This window comes from Amaranthus tricolor, chromosome 14 (assembly GCF_026212465.1).
Source record: "Amaranthus tricolor cultivar Red isolate AtriRed21 chromosome 14, ASM2621246v1, whole genome shotgun sequence".
Classification (NCBI taxonomy): Eukaryota; Viridiplantae; Streptophyta; class Magnoliopsida; order Caryophyllales; family Amaranthaceae; genus Amaranthus; species Amaranthus tricolor.
This window is the reverse complement of record NC_080060.1, coordinates 11,633,197-11,652,928: the sequence shown is the minus strand read 5'-3', so window position 1 is coordinate 11,652,928 and position 19,732 is coordinate 11,633,197. Positions and strand designations below refer to the sequence as shown.

Genomic DNA, 19,732 nt, shown 5'->3' with positions numbered 1-19,732 from the left:
TAATAATGAATGTATAAAGACATAAATGTTAATTTTACGTTCTGATTAAGAATTTTATTAAATAAAAGAGGTTATCACCTCAGTTGATCAAAGTCAAAGTCAAAGTCAAAGTCAAATTTTAGTAATGAAAATGTGACGTATTTGTGTGAATGAATATTGATTGCATGACCCTGATAGTAAGGTAATGTCGAACCATGGACTGGCATGTAAAATCCCAGCACCGGTGTTGGCCGACACGTAAAATGTGGTGTAAGACAGAGGGTTAACTACCTATCCTGTAGAGTACGAGCATAAATTGTATTGGACGAGTGACGACTCCCAAGGACTCCCACCATAGTTAGGGTTTAGGACTACGGTCCTCACCTAACCAGACCCTTACATATATCAGGTGTCATATTGTTGTGCTTGTTGATCAGTGATAAACTTGATTAATGTTGATGGTATGATGCATGGTACGGTTATGAGTATTAACCAAATGAGCTTACTTAAGTGTTAAGATTACTGAATTGTATAAGTGGTAGTAACGTACTTTTGTCAGGATTAAGAATGGTAACTTAATGACTTAAAAGTATGGAACAAAAAAAGAATATAATAAAAGTATATCGTGGTGTCAATTAATTATAAGTTCTAACTTAAATTATTATTTGGTAAATCTAGCGTATAATTTCCGTATTTTGAGCTGGATAGGAAGTTATGCTCGGCGTTAAGAGCTGACCGATTCAATTGGCTGTCATCCGTATCATGGATGGCAGCATTTTGCAGGATTTAGTTTCAGGTTTCGATCCAGGCCGCAACAATTACTATTTATCGAGAACTTAGCTACTTTTTGTACCTTTATTGATGACTTGATGATGATGTATTTTTTTCATTTTGAGCAAACAATATTTCTTATCAGATGTAATATTTTACTTTTGTTTTAAACAGTTTCAGTTTTTATGATTTAAAGCTTTTAACAGTTCGGCATTTTAAAACTTCCGCAATATTTTTTGTATTAAACATTATTATCAAATGTTAATTATGTATCAAGATTGTCGCTCCTGTTATAGTTTGGGCCGGTGACTATGATGTCATCACATACACAATAAGCTAAAGTGGTTGGTTGGATGCTTGGAGGGTAAAGAGTGATGGGTAGGAGATGGTTGAGGTGAATCCTTGAAAAAGTAAGCAAGTGCGCAATTCATCGTACCAAGCACGACTTGCTTTTTTTAGACCATAAATTGCTTTCATAAGTTTATAAACATGGTTTAGAAAGCTGGGGTCAATAAAACCAGGAGGTTGGGACATATAAACTTCCTCAGTTAAGGTACCTAGTAAGAAAGCATTGTTGATATCAAATTGTTGAAGGTTCCAATTTTTGGTAATAGCTAAGGAAAGAATTAAGCGGAGAGTAGCAGGTTTGACAACGGGACTAAAGATTTCTGCATAATCAACACTGGGGTGTTGGTGAAAAACTTAGCAACAAGTCGGGCCTTTAGACGATCTAAGGAACCATCAGCTTTATATTTGACGGGGAAAAACAATTAACATCCAACAATGTTAGGAGCTTCATTAGAAGGGACTAAGGTCTAAATGTTGCTGCGATTTAACACTTCATATTCAGTTTTTATAGCTAAAATTGAAATATTTTGGATTAGGTTTTCTTTGTCGCTGTGAGGAAAGAGAATACAATGGATTGGTGGGTGGCGTAGTAGGGGTATTTGGGTCGGGAATAGGCTACGTGATAGTAATATCTAAAGAGGGGGGCTCAATGGTGGTGGGTAGTGGTAGAGAACTTGTAGGTGTGGAATGGGATTGAGAACAATTATGTGTTTGTGTTGTATTTGTAGAAGGAGAACTATAGGAGGGGTTGCACATGGTGAGTTAAAATAGGAACAACAAGGGGAAGCCCAGGTGTAATTGCATAAGAAGCAACCGGAGAACGAAGCTTGGAAGTGAGAGTTGAGAAGGAAAATTTATATACAAAAGAATCGAGCATGACGAGAGGTGTGGATTTTGTTTATGGTTAGATCTAAACAATAATATGAACTTTGGGATTGGGAATATCCAACAAATAAACAAGGAGTGGATTTGGGAGATTATTTGTGAGAAGCATAAGGACGTAGCCACGGATAACATAAACATTCCAAACGACGTAATTTAGTATAATTGGGAGTTGTATTAAATGAAGTTTGTAAGGAGATTTGTTGTGAAGTGTTGGTAAAGGAAGATGGTTAATGAGGTAAGTGGCAGTGGAAAAGGCAAGGGCCAATACTCAAGGGGAATTTGAGCATAGGAGAGAAGAGTGAGTCTAGTTTCAACAATGTGCTTGTATCAACGTTCAGCATATCCATTGTGTTCTAGGGTATGTGATGCCACAAGATGAGAAGTGAGATTGGAGTTTAATGTATTTTCCACCTTTATCACTAAAAAATCTTTTAATGGGTTTGTTGAAGTATTTTCCAACTAAAGCTTAAAAGCGAGTGAAAATGGATAGTGAATCAGATTTTCGTTTGATGGGATACAACCATTTGTATTTAATAAAGTGATCGGCAAAGATTATGTAATATTTCATATTATCATAGGAAGGAGCAAGTGAGGTCCAAACATCAGAAAAAACAAGATCAAAAGGAGCATGTGAAGTAAAAGACGAGTCATAAAAGAAGGTAGCTTATGACTTTTATTGATTTGACATGATTTACATGGATTTAAAGTGCATGAAAAATAATCTACAGATATAAGAGTAGCTAAAACATGTTGCATTTTATTTAATGCCATGGAACCAATATGAGAAATGGGAAAGAGAGTACCATCACCAATCAGAAGTTCGTCATTACCATCATAAGGAGTATGAAATGAAAAAGCATTTAAGTCATTTGTCACGTAATGAGATGCGCCACTGTCCAATAACCAATTATTTTGAATTGTTTTGTGTAGGATTTTACGCTTGATTTGGTGTTTTATTGTTTTGTTGCATTTTAGGTAAAACTCATCAAAATCGAACACAAATCAAGTACTTTTGACGCATACGTTGCTTACCCAACTCCGGAAGCTCAAGGGAGCAAGGCCTTGAAGAGCCAAGTCAAGAAAACAAGCCAAAACAAGAGCCAAAGTAGGCCATTTTAAGCCATTCGACCAAATTGGCTCGAGCCAAGCTAACTCTATCAGTCCTACACCTGCACTTGCGATCAGAAACTGAACAAAGCCCTACTGAAGGTCGCTCGACCACGTCGAGCAGAGTGGCTCGGGTCGAGCGAGTTGTAGTTAGGCTCTCAGTACCTTGTGTTAATTAGCAGGCTACAACCCAGGGGTACAGGGCATCCGCTCAACTAGGTTGAGCGGACTATTTTCCAACCTTCTGCCTAATTTCTTCAAGTTTTGAACAAAGTACCTGATGGTGGCTCGACCAGGTCGAGCGAAATGGGCAATCAGCAGATTTTGCGATCTATTTAAATATCATTTGAGGTCCAATTAGATTTGCTTCCTCCATTATTGTTGCTAGGATTGTATAGCCACCCTACCCTATCAATTAGGGGTGGCACCTCCCTTCTATAACCTGGGGTTGGTGGAGCAATCATGAAATCACCACCCCCACTTGCTTTGTGAAGTCTAGAGAAGAGGCAGATGGAGCTCAGGCATTCAGATTTCACCTTTCAATTTGAGTAACTTTTTATGTATTCTTCATAGTATAGCTGTGATTTCAATTAGAACTTAGTTTTTAGTATAGTTTCTTCTTCAACTCAATCAAGAACTTTCAATTTCAATTACAAATTCAATCCTTTATTATAGCATTTTGCAATTTGGATTCTTCATCCATTGATGTATAATTATTAAAGCTATTGGAAGGTATTATTTTGAATCATCGACAATCATCTTGTTACTCCTTAGATTGAATCCAAAAGAGTAATCTTTATCTTTTGCCTATATTGCTTTCAATTGAATTTCACTTAGTTTCTTTTTAATTGATTGTTTTAAGTTTCATATATTCATGTTTCATATAGTTCTTCAACCTATATTGCATTCATCTTTTTAGATTATTCTAGTTTAATACATTTATCTATGATTCTTGCCTTTTTTGTAAATTTCAATTTCAATATGAGTATGAGTGAGTAGTTCATTTTGGCTTAGGCTAGGTATTATCACCATGTATGTAGTCTAAATTGCTTTCTTTACCTTTGGCTTAGTTGTGTTATTTATGGTTTGAGATGGATTTTTGCTATTGTCGTAATGTCATTGGATTGAGGACGAGAGTCGATTTTTAATGATAATCCATGCTTAAAAATTAAATCATCTGCATGAGAATAGGTAGATGGTTTGATTGGAAATGTTGTATGTGTGCTCCATGTCTTAAATTCTGCTTAGCTCCATAAGAATAGGTAGTTGAGTATGTTTTAGGAAGCTTTTATTGCTCGAGAGAGAACATTTGTATCTAAGATATGTTCTTCCCTATAACAAAACATCCATGACCTTAGGTTGAAGTTTAGTAAGCATTACTATGGTGAGAAAGCCTAGCATTGCCTTTTTAGCTTATTGATCATATTATCCTTACTTTAGTTCATTGCATCCGTATTTACTTTTATGCTCAGATTTCATTTTAGTAGTTTTAATTGCGTGCTTTAGTCGTTTTTATTATCAACCATCATATTATACCTTTTTGAACGCACTAATCGATTGAGAAACCATTGACTTAACCCCCACTCCCTATGGATTCGACCCGTACTTGCTAATGCTACGCCGTACACTTGCGGTATTACTATTGAAGGACGGAAAGTCCCGATCAACTGTGTCATCCGCTATTAATGAGAAGCTAAGACATAGAGGAAAAAAATGCAAAGGAGGATCAATAGAGGCTAAGAGATACTGATACCGTGTAAGGAAAAGATTAATTGTATACATTTACGTAAGTCAACATTACAATATATTGTAATCCCTGATTCATGAAAAAATTAAATTAGAAGAGACACTATTTAATATACAATCTGATTATCGTTAAAACATACATAAGTTTGATTCTTGTTAGTGGAATGAAAAGCACTGAAGTATTTCTCTTAGATACATGGTAAACCTCATTCATAGTTAATCCATAGTGAGCAAAGGTGTATTCCTTCACACCCAAAAAAATTATTCCATAACTAATACTGCAATAAATAGTATGTTGCACCTATTGTTTAACGCAAAAGTAATTCACTTTCAACTAATACTGAACACGAAAATTATTATAGTTATGTCTTTTTCCTTATACAAGAGCAAGGTATCTCCTAGAGAAAGCTCTTTGGCATTATTTGTTCTCACACATTTTATCTTTTTATTAAATTGAGTTAGAACATGCACATAGAAATGCTTGAAAACTGATAAAAAAAAAATCAAACTTTTGTTTTACAAAAAATACCCAAGTGAATCTTAAGTGATCATCAACAATTGTGATGAACAAATTTCTATTAATTCTCGAATGGTGTCTCATAGGACCCCATATATCAACATGTAAAAGTTGAAAACATTTAACTGATTTTATGTTACTATTACAAAAGATATTTTAGTTTTCTTTGCTAAAGAACATATGATACATATAAAATATTTATCAGATCTTTGATGATGTACTTCAGGAAATAGAATACCCACTTTATTGAAAGGCAAATGTCTCATTCGGATGTGTCATAATTTTGCATCATAGTTTTTATTCTTTTTCTGTTGTTGTGCAGTGCGCACTTAGCTAGGCTTGAAATTTAACCTGTGTACTGTAATCTTTTGTAGTCTTGAATGCAATAGAGGGCGTTTTTTGCCTTACCAAGAAGTAAAAACTCCTTTCTCAAAGACCCATGGACAAAACATTAATTAGAATTGAACCATACAAAACATTGGAGATTCTTTACCAATTTGCTCACTGACACAAGATTAAAACATATAAAACATCCTTTAGTTTTAGACCATTGGACAAAACAAAGTTTCCTATGTACTCAATATGTACTTTCGTCCCATTGGGAATAGTAATTAGCAGCCAACAAAACAGAGAGCACCAAAACTCAGCCCAAATAGATACCAACAAAGGTACAACCAAACAACGTAACCCCTACAAAAAAAGGAAACCAGGCGAAACAGAACTAGTAGCAACAACCAGACCAAAAGCAGCACCCTAGACCATCCCAAGGGGCCGGAGCACAGCAACAACATGCCGGCACCACCCCCGCATCAGCCAAGCAACCCACTGACCAGACACACAACACTATAGGAAACATAGAAACCCGTCAGAGGGGACAGGACAGAACACAGCAAGCAGTCCCGAACCAGAATTAACCCTCAACATGAACCAAATTAGGCACACAGTCAGCAGGTTGCACATTGCCAATCTAGTATTTCATGAAAGAACTAAACACATAGAAATGGAATATCATTTGATAGATGAAGTTATCAACGACAAATGTTGTGCTAAGCACCAAATTTCACAAGGATGAAGGTGAGTTCTATCACCTCGTTTCTTACTCAATGGCTTGCACGATTGAGAATAATAGTGAGTGTGCAATGGAGCATGGAAGTATTCGCTTTGGATCACTTGATGAAGTGATCAAAATGGGAGACTTAATGTACATTGATGAAGACAAGGAAGTTCTCAAGGGAGATTCTTATATTTGCCTTGTTCGAGGCAAGACTCAAGAAGCCAAGTGCTCGCTCGAGGCACCCAGCATTCGAAGGCAGTAGCTGGTCTGCAAAGTCACTCGTTCGAGCAGGCCTAGTGCTCGTCCGAGCACTCTACAGCAGGGGCACATATTCGGTTTCTGTTTAAAGTGTCGATTTGTTTGGGCTTTTAAGCCATTTGTCTTAGGTTTCCTAATAAGTTGTATGGCTATATAAGGGTCCTTAAAACATCATTAGAGAGTGGTGAATAAGGCTAATACACATAGAAGCAACTAGGGTTTATCACTAAGAGAGTTCTTCATATTATTAGTGAGTTTGTGAGAGACCACCATTAAAGGTGAGGTCTTTGCTTTGAAAGGTTGTTCTAAAAGCTTGTGTGGCTTGTCATTAATGTATTATTGACTATATTAATGAATGTAATCTTTGTTTGAGGAGAAGGTATCCTTAGATACCTCATAAAGATTGTGTCTTTGTTCATTATTATTCTTGCTCTATTTTGGTTGGTTTCTTTGCACTTGTTTGTGATTGCTCCTCACCAAATATCATAACCCATTCACAACAACAACATTTAAACTTCTTACATTCATACTGGTCAACTATTAGCGAACATTCTCACCAAAGCACTTGAAAACTCAAAAATTTTTTACTCTGTTTCACAGGTTAGGCATTCACAATATTCACGCTCCAACTTGAGGGGAAGTAACAGAATATTACTTCCATAATTTAGTAACAAAATATTAGTTCCGATACTTTTAGTAACAAAATATTAGTTCCCACAATATTAGGAGTAAATATCTCTTTATTCTTATTTTTAGTATCTCATGCTTAAAACTGAAGATGTAGTATAATTAATAAATTAATAACATCCAAAATTTCATGTGTGAACTCTATGACAATACCGTTGAAAAATACTTGGAGTGATATGTTCACAGTGCCGTTCCTAGCATTTTATGCAGAGGCGGATCTACCTTGAGACACCCCTTGGCACCTGCTACAATGACAATTTTAAAAAAAAATTTAAATAAGAAAGTTAAAGAGAAAGTAGGAGAAGGAAAGAGGAAGAATATTGAAAACGAGGAAGAGATCTTGGTAAATAATAATCATTGTAATTGGAATTGAAGTTTTAATATTACCTTCAATGGAGGTGTGGGCAGGAGGTTGAAGAAAGGTTTAGAATGAATTTTTCATGTACCTAGAGGCTAGGATACTCATGTAAGTGACCTTTGTTGCTTTCATGATCTTGGGCTTTTAAGTATAATAGTTTTAATTATAAAAAGTACCATATTCCATATACCTAATTGTACGTGTGTTATGTTGAGGTACTTGGGGGTTTTTAAAAAGACAAATTTTTCATTAAGATTGTCTCTTTGTGAGACTGTGTAATATGAGTTGGTTCAATGTTTAATTTAAAGAAAATAAAAGAATCAGTATTTAATTTTGTGTATTTTTCTATGCTTTTCTAGTGAGTATATCCTTGTCCCTAAATATATTATATATCTTTATTTAAGGTTGTACGTAAATATAAACTATATTTATTTTTAGAAGTGAGGATATAATTGGAAAAACGTCGTTAATTGAACTTCATTAATCTTTTGGTTTGCCATCAATTGAGGTGAGATGATGTTAATTGATCGCTTTTATATTACTTAGGCTTTGGTTTGGGATTATTGTGCTTGTACAAGTCATTTTGCAGGAATAAAAAAATTATAGTTTTTAATTTTACAAATTAAACTATGCTGAAACTGTCGAAAATTTTTTGTAAAATATTGATTAATTGTTGGTGTCCGATGGGACTTCAATTTGATCTCTAGATCCGCCATCGATTTTATGGGTTTTATGCAAATCAAACGAAATGGACCCTTTCTATAGAAAGTCGATTTTGAACTTTAACGGGTATTTGGCAAACTAATAGAGGCAAACCGAATATATTAAAATTATCATTATAAACGTAGCTTTTGGCACTAGGCAAATATCTACCTTGTCTAGGGTCTAGGGTCAGGAACGGCACTATAAATTCACATTAGTCTCAGTATTGTTATGTATATTAAAATTGATTTAATACAAAATCTGAATAAATTTTGTGACCTATATTTTGATTTTGTTCAAACTAGAATGAAAGAAGAATGACTACTCGGTGAAAAAAGATCAAACTATTTATGACTAGACCTGATCATGGGCGGTCCGGCTCAATCCGGTCCGAAAAAGTGAGGGTTTGGGTACCTAAATATGGTCCGATGGGGGAGTTTGGATAGAAAATAAGTGGCCCGAATTTTTTTGAGACGGATTTGGAATTGGCGTTTCGCCCGCGGGCTGGCCCGGCCCGAAAAGTCATGGGTTTTGGCACTTGCATTAACATTATTGATATCATTTAATATTGTTCTAGGTCCGTCCCCATTGAAATAAGTGCTTGACATAAATAAATTTTATTCTCATTAATTTTCTTTGGTGCTATTTATATTATGAAAAAATTGCCTCTGTTAGATTGCTTAACGATTAGCGTAATAATTTCAAATAATCAATGTATTTAGTTTTTCTTTTCAGTTTGTTTCTTTTTTTCAGAATATTCTTTAGATTGTTAATCTGATTTGCTGCCATATTTCTATACGAAAACAATATACTTTTTATGTAGTAATGTAAAACTACATGCTCCTATATGAAATAATTAAAACCGTTAGTACATGTACTGAAATATTGGAAAATAACATCTTAATTAATTTTAAAGAAGACAAATACAATTCCGTTTCAAAGAATTTAAAATGTTTGAGCTAATATATTAGAGTTGTATAATAAAATAAACAAAATATTATAATAATATAACATAACCCGCAAACCCGCAAAAAAGCCCGCATATTATGGATTTGGGTAGGAATTTTTAGGCCCGCACTTTGGCCCGGCCCAGTGTTTGATCAGGTCTATTTATGACTCAAGAAACTCACAAGATATTATTGATTTATTCAAGCAACATTAAGTTCTAAATAAATAAGCAATAAAAAAGGCTTAACGTGTCGTGCAAATAAACACAAAATCTTAATTTTTAATAATTACAATAAGCCTCTTATAAACAAACTAAATTAGTATTCTATTTCACAATACCATAGTGAATATTTGAAGATAGTGAATATTTAAAGAGAAAATTGTCTAAAATAAATCAATATTTATTTGATCTGTTGAAACAAATTCCTCTATTAATTATTTCTAAAAATATTCACCTATTTGGTACAAATATTGGAAATAAATTCATAACTACTTGACATACTACAAACTTTTGAAGATGCTTATAAAAAATAGTTCGGTTTAAATTTAGCAAACATATTTTATATGTTAGTTTATTCAAAAATAAGCAATAAGTAAGTTTTTTCTAGCGGATTTAGCAAATGCTGGTTTATTAGTGACAATTTCCCTACATATTAGTATGAGTCTTCTTGAACAATATCCTATGTAATATTAATGAAAATAAAATATTTGTTGATTTGTTAAAGATTTATCATAATATGTTTAGAATTTTCAGTTGGAAAAATAAATATGATTACCATATATGTCATTGAAATTAACGGCTTTAGTATATTGCATAAATATACGAGTAAAAACAATTTTAATTAAATACAATATGTTTAGTTTAAAATTTTAAAATATAAATTTCTTTTTTTTTTGGAAGAAAAAAGAAATTGATATTTTAAAATTTTGAACTAAACTTATTGTATTTAATTAAAATTGGTTTTACTTCTCTTTTGATGCTATATACTAAAGCCCTTAATTTCAAAATATAAATTTCAAAAAAGAATTAGTTATAGCTAAATCCAAGTATTATATTTATCAAATACACAAATACTCTCTATGTTTCTTTTAAAAAAGCACCATATCAGAAGGAATAGTTGAGTATTACCTAAATATTTGATTTACTAATTATAATTACAGTTAAGTAATCAATACTACCAAAAAAACAGCTAAAAGATATGAGAATTTCGTTTGGTGGGTGTGGAATAAATTGTGGGAATGAGAATTTTTATCCCAAATATATTGTTTCCTATATATTTTTTTTTTAATAATATTGTTTCCTATATTGGGTCGGGGACTATGGGAATAAAAGCATGGGTAAGAATGAAATTAAACCATCTTAATTCCAAAAAAAATAATATTCTCTTTCATTCAACACATGTGTCCTATCTTTATATTTAATTAAGTTATTTTAAATGTTTCATTTTTATTTTAAATTTTTTTACCATGATTAACTTTCTCTCTTACACATGTGATCTCATTTGACAACCTAAAAAATTGGTGAAAAGTCAAATGAAACACATATAGTGAATAAAATGGAGTACAAAAGAGTTGATAATAGGCGGGTGAAAATTGAAATAGATGTAAAAAGACTCATTTACCCGTATTTATTAATAAATCTACATATTTTATTTTATTTAAAAAGGAAAAAATAATAAATTTTATAACTTTTTCTCAACCTTATTCTCACATATAGCAAATAAGAATTTAAATTATACTCCATATTTTTATAATTTCTAATAATCAGTTTTCAATATCAATCCTACTTTATAATCCCCAAATTCCCAATCCAACATAACAAACACCCCTTCTTGACGGCTACTTTTCAGTTCTTTAAACCCCTTTTCTGTTTCTTTCTCTTAAACTCACCAATCTAACGTTAGCGTGACTTTTATTTATTTATTTATTTATTTTGTGACTAATTCTTGAGAAATAATGTGATAGTTTTGTTAACATATAAAAATTGCTGCTTTATCGTGTGTTTCCATTGTTTTCCCTGTTTGTTTTTGTTTTATTGAAGTAGTGGGTTAAAGTATGGATTATATGCCAATTGGGAGGAGAACAAGGCTTCAAAAATCTTTAAACGAGAAGAGATTTCGGAAGGAATATTCTAGAAGCGATTCTAAGGTGAAAATAGATGAAAAACATGTTTCTATATCTGGGTTTTCTTTGAGTAAGGATGAGGAAGAAGAAGAGTGTTTAATGATTGATGAAACTGAGTTTGTTAACGGAATATCTGCTCGTAAACTTGAAAAGAATTCCCCCTCAAAAATTGTGGGTAATAAGAATAATGCTGATTTGGGTAGGTTCCATGATGGGTTTAATGAAAATTTTGAGGGTTTTGAAGACAAGGGTAAAAAAGCTCATGATGATGATAATGTAGCTTACCTTGATGATGATGATAATGATGACGGAGAGATGAATAAGGGTATTTCTGATGATGATGAGAAAGTTAAGGGTAAGAGAATTATACAAAGTGATGATGATGGTGATGCTGATGGTGGTGATGATGGGAAAATGAGAGAGGTTATTTCTGATGAGGATAAAGAAATTAAGGGGAAGAGAATTATGAATGATGATAGCAATGACAATGCTAATGTTGATTGTGATGTTCATGATGCAGATGATGATGAGGAGGAGGAGGAGGAGAGGAGATCAAAGGAAGTTGAATTCAAACGGAGAATGTTTGAGGGTATGTATGTTCCAGTATACCTTAACAACAATTCTTATCAGAACAGCTTTATAGGACAAAGAACAAGGTCTCGTTGCAAGTATAGTAACCCAAAGAAGAAAGCCAATGATGGAACCTTTAGTCACCCCATTAACATTGATCTAGAATCATCATCAACATCTTCATCCTCTGATGATGATCATGGTGATGATGATGTTGATGATGATGATAATGATGATGATTTTAAGCCCAAGAGTCATCAAGGGGAGAAGAGAAAACGGGGCAGACCTCCATTGAAGAAGAGCAAAGAAAAGGAGGTATCTAAGAAGAAACAAGGACTAAAGAGGCAAATAACAAGTGAAGTTCTAGATACATTGCTTAATGCAACTTTGGAGGATTATAATAAAGGGTCAGAAGATCTTTTGGATTGTTTTAGTAAGCTACTCATTCCATTGAACTTTAGATATGGTGTACAGAAATCAGAACAGAAAAATGCAGAACAGGAAATAAATGAAGAAGCAGAATTTCTCTTCAAGGAAATGGAGATGGAAGAGGAACAGGATGAAGACTATCTGTTTTGTAATATTGGTTTAGAAGCTTCTATCGTGGTAAAGTTTTTTCTATTTGTTAGTTAGTCAATGCCTGAAAATTGATTCTATTACTTTTAGCTGTGAATTTTGATCAGTAAGCTTATTTGTAGCTGCAGGAGTATGATGTAATGGTCACTCGTGAGTAGTAAAAATATAAGCACAATGGTGCAACATTTTAGTGGGTCCCACAACACACCAAGGTTAGGTGGGGCTCACACAATTAAATAAAATACTCTTCATTTTAAATAGATTTTTAGATGACGTTTTAAGTTATTTGCTTTTTCATAAATGTTTTTAAAATTCATGTGGTGACTTTAAATTTTTAATTTTTTATATAGTAAATAAATTGTCAAATTTTTGGTTAAATAAAATATTTATTTCGAGGGAATTTCGAAATATGTAGTCAATTAGGGTGATCACGATATTTTTTTGAAAAAAATACCATTAAGTTGGAACAAAATAGCATAAAATTAACAAAAAAACTTTCCTTTAGTCTACCACGTGGAAAAATTGGGAAGTCAAGTTCACCATGTGGATTAAAAAAAAAATTGTCTACCACGTAAAAAAGCAGAAAATCCAGGGTTACCACATTGAATTTCTAATTGATTTTTCATTTTGAAGTACTCTTTTGTGTGTTTGTGTGGGATCAACTTCCAATGAGTTAAGTTCCTAAATATCTTTAATTGCGTAATATTTACATTAGAGTTAATTTGAAATAATCCCAAATAAATATATTTTTTCTTAGGTTAGCGTCATTGATAAGTATGATCATAGTTTTATGGAGTAGTTAGTTTCTCTTGAGGGAGTAATTTTGATATGATAGAACCTTATTAATTTGTTAGAAGGAGTTGATAAGCAATTCTACATAACTGGATACTTGTTAAGTATGGTGTTAGTTAATCAGTATTATATATACATTTATTATATTTATTATAAGGTGATGTGCTTTCTCTCTATTTCATGTGAAATTTCTATTCTGTATGTCTTCATCTTGCATGGGATTTGTCTCCAATGCCCTACCTGATGGCTTGATTGTTAGTTGCATACTTTACTCCTGAATAGATTCAGAAAATCTAGTATATTGTCATTGATTAAATGGAAGTGGTTAATCATTGAAAGCAATGTGTCTTTAATCTTTCACTCTCATCTTGATTTGTGAGTACCAATGAGTAGTGTGTTTACCCTTTGGTCATAATCTTGGTACTTGATTAACAAGTTTACCCTTGAACACTAGCTTTGAGGATCAAGTATTGTCTCAGTTAGAGAGCAAGTATAACTTTTCAAAAAAGTTACTAGGTCCGTTCGATTCTCACCTAACCCCTTCCCTCAGTCTACCTTGTAATTAAAAAAATAATATAATAAACGAACGCATGTATAAAGATATGTTTAAAGTTTCTCTTCATGCTTAGATCTTCTTACCAAACTAGAAATACAATATAGTGTACAAAAGGGAACATTTTGATCAACAATTTAAGCTTAGATCTTCCTACATCATAGTCTTTGTGTTGTAAGTAACCATTTATATTGTCATCTTAAGTCCTTTGTAAATCCTTACCCCTCATGTAAATGAGTTTTGTGTTGCATACAGAATGACCGAGGTGATGAAGATGAACATGACGTTCCTTGTAATAGCGCGAAGATGCATGAAAGCCTTTGCCTTAAAGGAAAGCACTGCTGGATTCTTGACGAGGAGATTGGAATGAAGTGTAAGATCTGCTCATTTGTTAAGCTTGAGATTCGACATGTCATGCCTGATTTTGTAAGTTACAAAATCACTACACTTCTTACTTTCTGTATATGAGAATCTAGAACAGGTGTTGCAATAACGAAAAGACATTATGTACATGCCAAAGTTTAATTCCTATTCAAAATCTGAACATTCTAAAACAAGACCTGCAATTATTCCATTAAACCCCCCACACAAACCCGTATAAGTGTACTTTCAAAAATGATCTCATAATCTTCATTTTAATCCCTTTATTAGCTTGGATACTCGCTTGCTGCAGCAGCTTGGTTAACTTCTGTTTTATGTTTCCGGCTTGCTTCTTAATAATATGTCTCCTTCTGTTTTAAAATCTGATGCTATCTTTGTAGCATTACAATGTTTACCTGGGACTACTTCCTCTTTTGACATATACTTTTGGTTTTGCATGTGAAGAACGAGAATCCATTCGGTCCACGAAAAGATAACAGAAACAACGGCTCCTGGAATGATATCAGTGCCACATATGAGTCTCATAAATTTATGTTTCCTGAAAGACATGATGATCAAAGCAATGATGATAGTCCTTTGAATGACACTTTCGAAACAGTTTGGGATCTGGTACCTGCAGAGACAAAAAAGACATTGTATCCTCATCAAAAAGAGGGAATTGAGTTGATATGGAGAACGACTTGTGGCGGGATAAGAATCGATGAGCTTGCTACTGAACTAACAAAACCAGGTGTAGGAGGGTGCATCATATGTCATGCTCCAGGAACAGGAAAAACCCGACTAGCCATTGTTTTTTTACAGTCCTTTATGAAGAAATACCCTAATTCAAAGCCTGTTATTATTGCCCCTTGTAGCATGCTCCAAACATGGGAAGAGGAGTTTGCGCGATGGAACGTTGACGTTCCTTTTTTCAATGTGAACAATAAGGAACTGTCGGAAAAGGAAAATAATCTGATGCGCAAATGCGGTCTGCAGAAGTTGAATTTAAAAGACGAGAAATTAGTCAGGGTGGCAAAGATTGGTTGTTGGTCGACAGGGAAAGGTGTTCTGGGTATTAGCTATAGGCTGTTCCAGAGACTAGCTAGTGATAATGGAAAGGAGAAAGAGCAAAATGAAAATATTAGGGAACTTCTTCTTGAGAAGCCTGATATTTTAGTTTTAGATGAAGGGCACACACCGAGAAATGACAAGAGTAAATCATTGAATGTTCTGTCACAGGTTGCAACAAAGAGGCGCGTGATCTTATCAGGGACACCATTCCAAAATAACCTTGAAGAATTCAAGAACACGATTTCCTTGGTTCGAGAAGATTTTGGGTATCTATCGTCAGAATTCTCTTGTTCTTATTTGAGTGATAGAAGAATTGAAAAGCTGAAGAAAAGAATGAAAGATTTTGTGCATGTTTACAGTGGTGCAATTCTTAAAGAAACTCTTCTTCCATTGTTTCACTCTGTAATCTTTCTAAGGCCGTCCAATTTACAAAAGTTGTTCTTCTCAGCAATAAGATCTAGATACAAATTCATCGAAAATGACTACTTGACATCTGTTGCCTCTGTTCACCCGTCGATCTTTTGTGGGAAAAAATTGCACTCTTCTGTTGATCAAGAATGGAAGGATTTATTGGAAAAGCATAGAACAGACATAAGAGCAGGAGTAAAGCTGCAATTTCTTGTAGAGCTAATTAATCTATGCAAAGGAGAGCGAGTTTTAGTGTTTGCACAATATCTCCCCCCATTAAACTTCATTGAAGATTTTCTTAAATTTTGTTTTGATTGGACTAGAGGGAGGGAAATTGTTTACATCGATGGAGAGCAAGACATGAAGGAAAGGCATTCTTCTATCAAGCTTTTCAATGACCCTATGAGCGACGCTAGAGTCCTTCTAGCCTCGACCAAGGCTTGTTGTGAAGGGATAAACCTAGTGGGTGCCTCAAGGGTGGTCTTGCTTGATGTTGTGTGGAATCCCTCCGTGGAAAGGCAGGCCATAAGCCGTGCTTATAGAATCGGACAAAAAAGGAATGTGTTTGTTTATCATCTCATTAGTTTGGGGACTGTAGAAGAAGAGAAGTATCGGAGGAAGGCAATGAAGGCACGTTTATCAGAGCGGTTATTCTTCTCTTGCAGTCCAGATGGGGAAGCAATGCATAAAAAGAGTGCAGTTTCTGAAGATTGCATACTGAAAGCCATGATCCATCATGAAAAAACCAGGAACATGTTTGAAAACATTATCAGTCAACCTAGAGCTGATGATTTGGTCCAAAGTTTTAGCCTTCTGAATTTTTAACAGCATTGTACATTGTTTTGGTTGTTTCTTTTTTTGGTGAATTTTGATATCCAAAAATTCTGAGTTTTTGGATGATTAATTTCTCATTGGTAATTACTCCTGTCTGTTTCGCCTTTTATTTCTAGTAATTTGTTGTGGATACTCCCTTGATCTTTGACTGCTTGGAAAAAGTGCTGTCAAAGGCCCAACATTTTTGGCTGTAACATTGAGCAAGGGCTTATTTACCATCTGACTTTCAGCAAATGTTTTAGTATTTTTCCCTTCAACAAACTTAAGCAGTGGCAGTTAGTCATAAGTGTCTACATAGTGTAAAAATGTAATTTTGGTCACAGTAATTGTAACATTTGCTACCCAATCCGAGTCGTTTCATATATTCAATTGTATTAGCCTATATTCAATTGCAGTAAGCTCAAAACCCATTACAATACGATAATAATGCGATGATGTGGGCGATATTTAGGACTACGGTGTCTACTGATCACAAGTAGTCCCACTTGGTTAAACTAAATCCTTGAAAATATAAGTGAAGAGTGGAAGAACAGCACTAAGCCACTAAATTAGTTTCTCTAGAAAATTAGTAAATGAAGCACAAATATACATTAGCTATTAGTCATAGTGCTACTACATAGGAGTATCACTTTATGTTGATATTGTCTCACTACTAGCATCATAGGATAGCCAACCTTTTTCTGCCTCAAAATGAAGGCTTTAATTTTTCAAATTGTATTGAAGCAAATTTATCCTCTGTTACAACCTTATGAGATTTTAGCCTTCTCATTGTGACAATGCTAGTTTTGTATGAAGGTGGTAGTTAGACAGTCTAAACACACCTTTTATCGTCAACACCTCTATTCGGGTTCCAGCTGAAGGTTGTTGAGAGAACAGCTCTTGTAACTGCAAATGTTGAGGCCACAGTGGTATATCCTGTTGGCATCACATTGAAACAGGTAAATCTACAATATCTGAAGTTGATTTGAATTTAAAGTGTTGTCATGGCCGAAGGGTTATCTGGCCATTGGGTACAGAGGGTGTCGTTAGGGTGTAAGCTTAAGCAGCCACTCAAGAAGAGGCAGACATTCTAGCTAATGCAGTAGATCACATCCCCCTATTTTAAACTTGACAATATTTTGCTTGTTAATTATGGTCACTGGTCAGAAGTGAAAGTTTTTTTGTTGATTAGGGATGTCTTTTATAAAATTATGTGAAAACTTGCTCATGTCAATTCATTTATGATATGTGGGTGAGGCGTGTGGTCAGATTCTGGCAACCAAAAAGCTTTGCTTCACCATTGTCAATCAAAAAATCTGTAAGCCCATCTGTCATTGAAATCAAGATAGAGTTCTTGTTGTTGGGATGGTTTATCCCACGTCGACAAGATAAATTAAAGATAGTATTCACACTTTATAAGTTATAGAGACCTTCTTCCCATTGCCGTATGGTTTTGGGATGTTATATATATCCTTACCTTATGAAGTGTGTGCACCTCTCATGTCTCGCCGTTAATATGCTGGTATTCACAAAAAGTTCAGCCTAAATTAACACTTTTCATGGAGAAATAGTACATTTAACAAATTTGGATGATCAATAATAGTTACTTTTTCAAGTTAATTGATATCATTTACTTCTGAGTTTGTAGGATGATCAATTTTCTCCTTCAAAAAATCCCTTTTGAATTCTGGCAGTCATAGTGAGAAGAACTTAATGCAACCAGTGTTGAAAAACAGCATTAAAAGCCACTAACAAAGGTTCTCTAGAAATTTATAAATGGAGCATAAACATCCAAATTCAAATCCTTCAATCAATAATCTCATGCTGAATGAAATTCCAAAAAAACAGCAACCTCGAAATGGAGGATCAGAATTTTCCTCAAATCTTCAATGATTAAAATGCAATTTGCAATCAATTAAGTTATAGAACAATGCTTAAATCTTCAATATTTTAATTTATATAAAAATTTCATCAAACATTAGAAATTATCCACAATACAATTAATTATTCCATTAAGTACCTAATTCAAACTATCAAACCACACCTGAAATTGAGGAGCAGTAGATTCATTAGAGGGAAGAATTTCCCAACGACAAGGCTCCAGTTCTTCAGAAACGCGGCAGTACCCAGCAAGTGTGACCTTACCCGTCGAAGCTCCAGCCGAAAACGGACACATCCGTCGGAAGAGGAAGCTTAGCCTCTATAGCTCCATTCGTCCTTTAAGGTGATTATCCGGGCTTTCGTTTCTCTTCTGGTTTTGGCTCCGGCTTTTCCTAATTTTTCGATCATATATAATTGAAATGGGAGCTAACATCAATAAGATTTGAAGTACCTTAATGAACAATAACTATTTCAATAAATTAAAAAATGTACTTTGTGGTGTTTGTTTATACTATATCAAAGGAGTAAAACACTCTCACAATTGAGTGAGAGATAAACCAAGGCCATGTGTTTAGATTTGTGGTTTGTAATCTATGTGTTTGGATGAACAAATGAGCTCACTATTTATAGATTTAATTACAATTAATGAGTATTACATATAAAGACTAAGAATAAATATGAATTGAAATAGCTTCATAAACTTGAAGAGTCGCAAACCAGATCCAAAGCAGCCTGACAGGGGACTGCTCGTTTGAGCCTTAATGCTTTTGAGCAGCTCTTCTAGAAACCTCTTGTTTGCCATGCTCTGTTCTGCTCGTTCAATCCAACTAACCGCTCGTTCGAGCACCCATACAGCAACATCTTTTGACCCTTTTGAACTCATAGCTCGTTCAAGGCAATACACCTTCCTTGGATGCCTCGTTCAAGGCATCTAACACAATAGCAAAAACTGGTGCAATAACTTCTTAATTCCTTCATAACTTCTTGAATTATTCCATGCACTTAAAATCATCATAAACTTTCACATTAAGTTACAAACTTAACAACCACATTAACACACAAATGACTCCACTCATGAGATTCCAAATTTCTATGCACCTGTAATAAATCGGGTTAAAGTGAACCAAATATTCACATGTAAATATGAATTCTGGATTACACTTCGGACATTGAAATTAAACCATTTCTAAGATCGATGACATTCTATTGATAAAGAATAAGTAA

General features: G+C 34.1%; 1 protein-coding gene across 1 annotated transcript; it reads left to right on the top strand.

Moving 5' to 3' along the window:
* The first annotated feature begins 11,415 nt into the window (after nt 1-11,415).
* Nucleotides 11,416-16,639, top strand: LOC130799298 (SNF2 domain-containing protein CLASSY 3-like). Its single transcript, XM_057662400.1, has 3 exons — nt 11,416-12,660; nt 14,231-14,401; nt 14,801-16,639. Exons 1-3 carry the CDS (start codon nt 11,416-11,418, stop codon nt 16,637-16,639), a joined length of 3,255 nt encoding a protein of 1,084 aa, XP_057518383.1.
* Nucleotides 16,640-19,732: the final 3,093 nt, after the last annotated feature.

What these genes read in the sequence shown, in the direction of transcription:
- LOC130799298 (XM_057662400.1), top strand. Translation starts at nt 11,416, where the DNA reads ATGGATTATATGCCAATTGGGAGGAGAACAAGGCTTCAAAAATCTTTA. An exon ending in GTTTAGAAGCTTCTATCGTG is followed by an intron (nt 12,661 to 14,230) that starts GTAAAGTTTTTT and finishes TGTTGCATACAG; the next exon opens with AATGACCGAGGTGATGAAGA. An exon ending in GACATGTCATGCCTGATTTT is followed by an intron (nt 14,402 to 14,800) that starts GTAAGTTACAAA and finishes TTGCATGTGAAG; the next exon opens with AACGAGAATCCATTCGGTCC.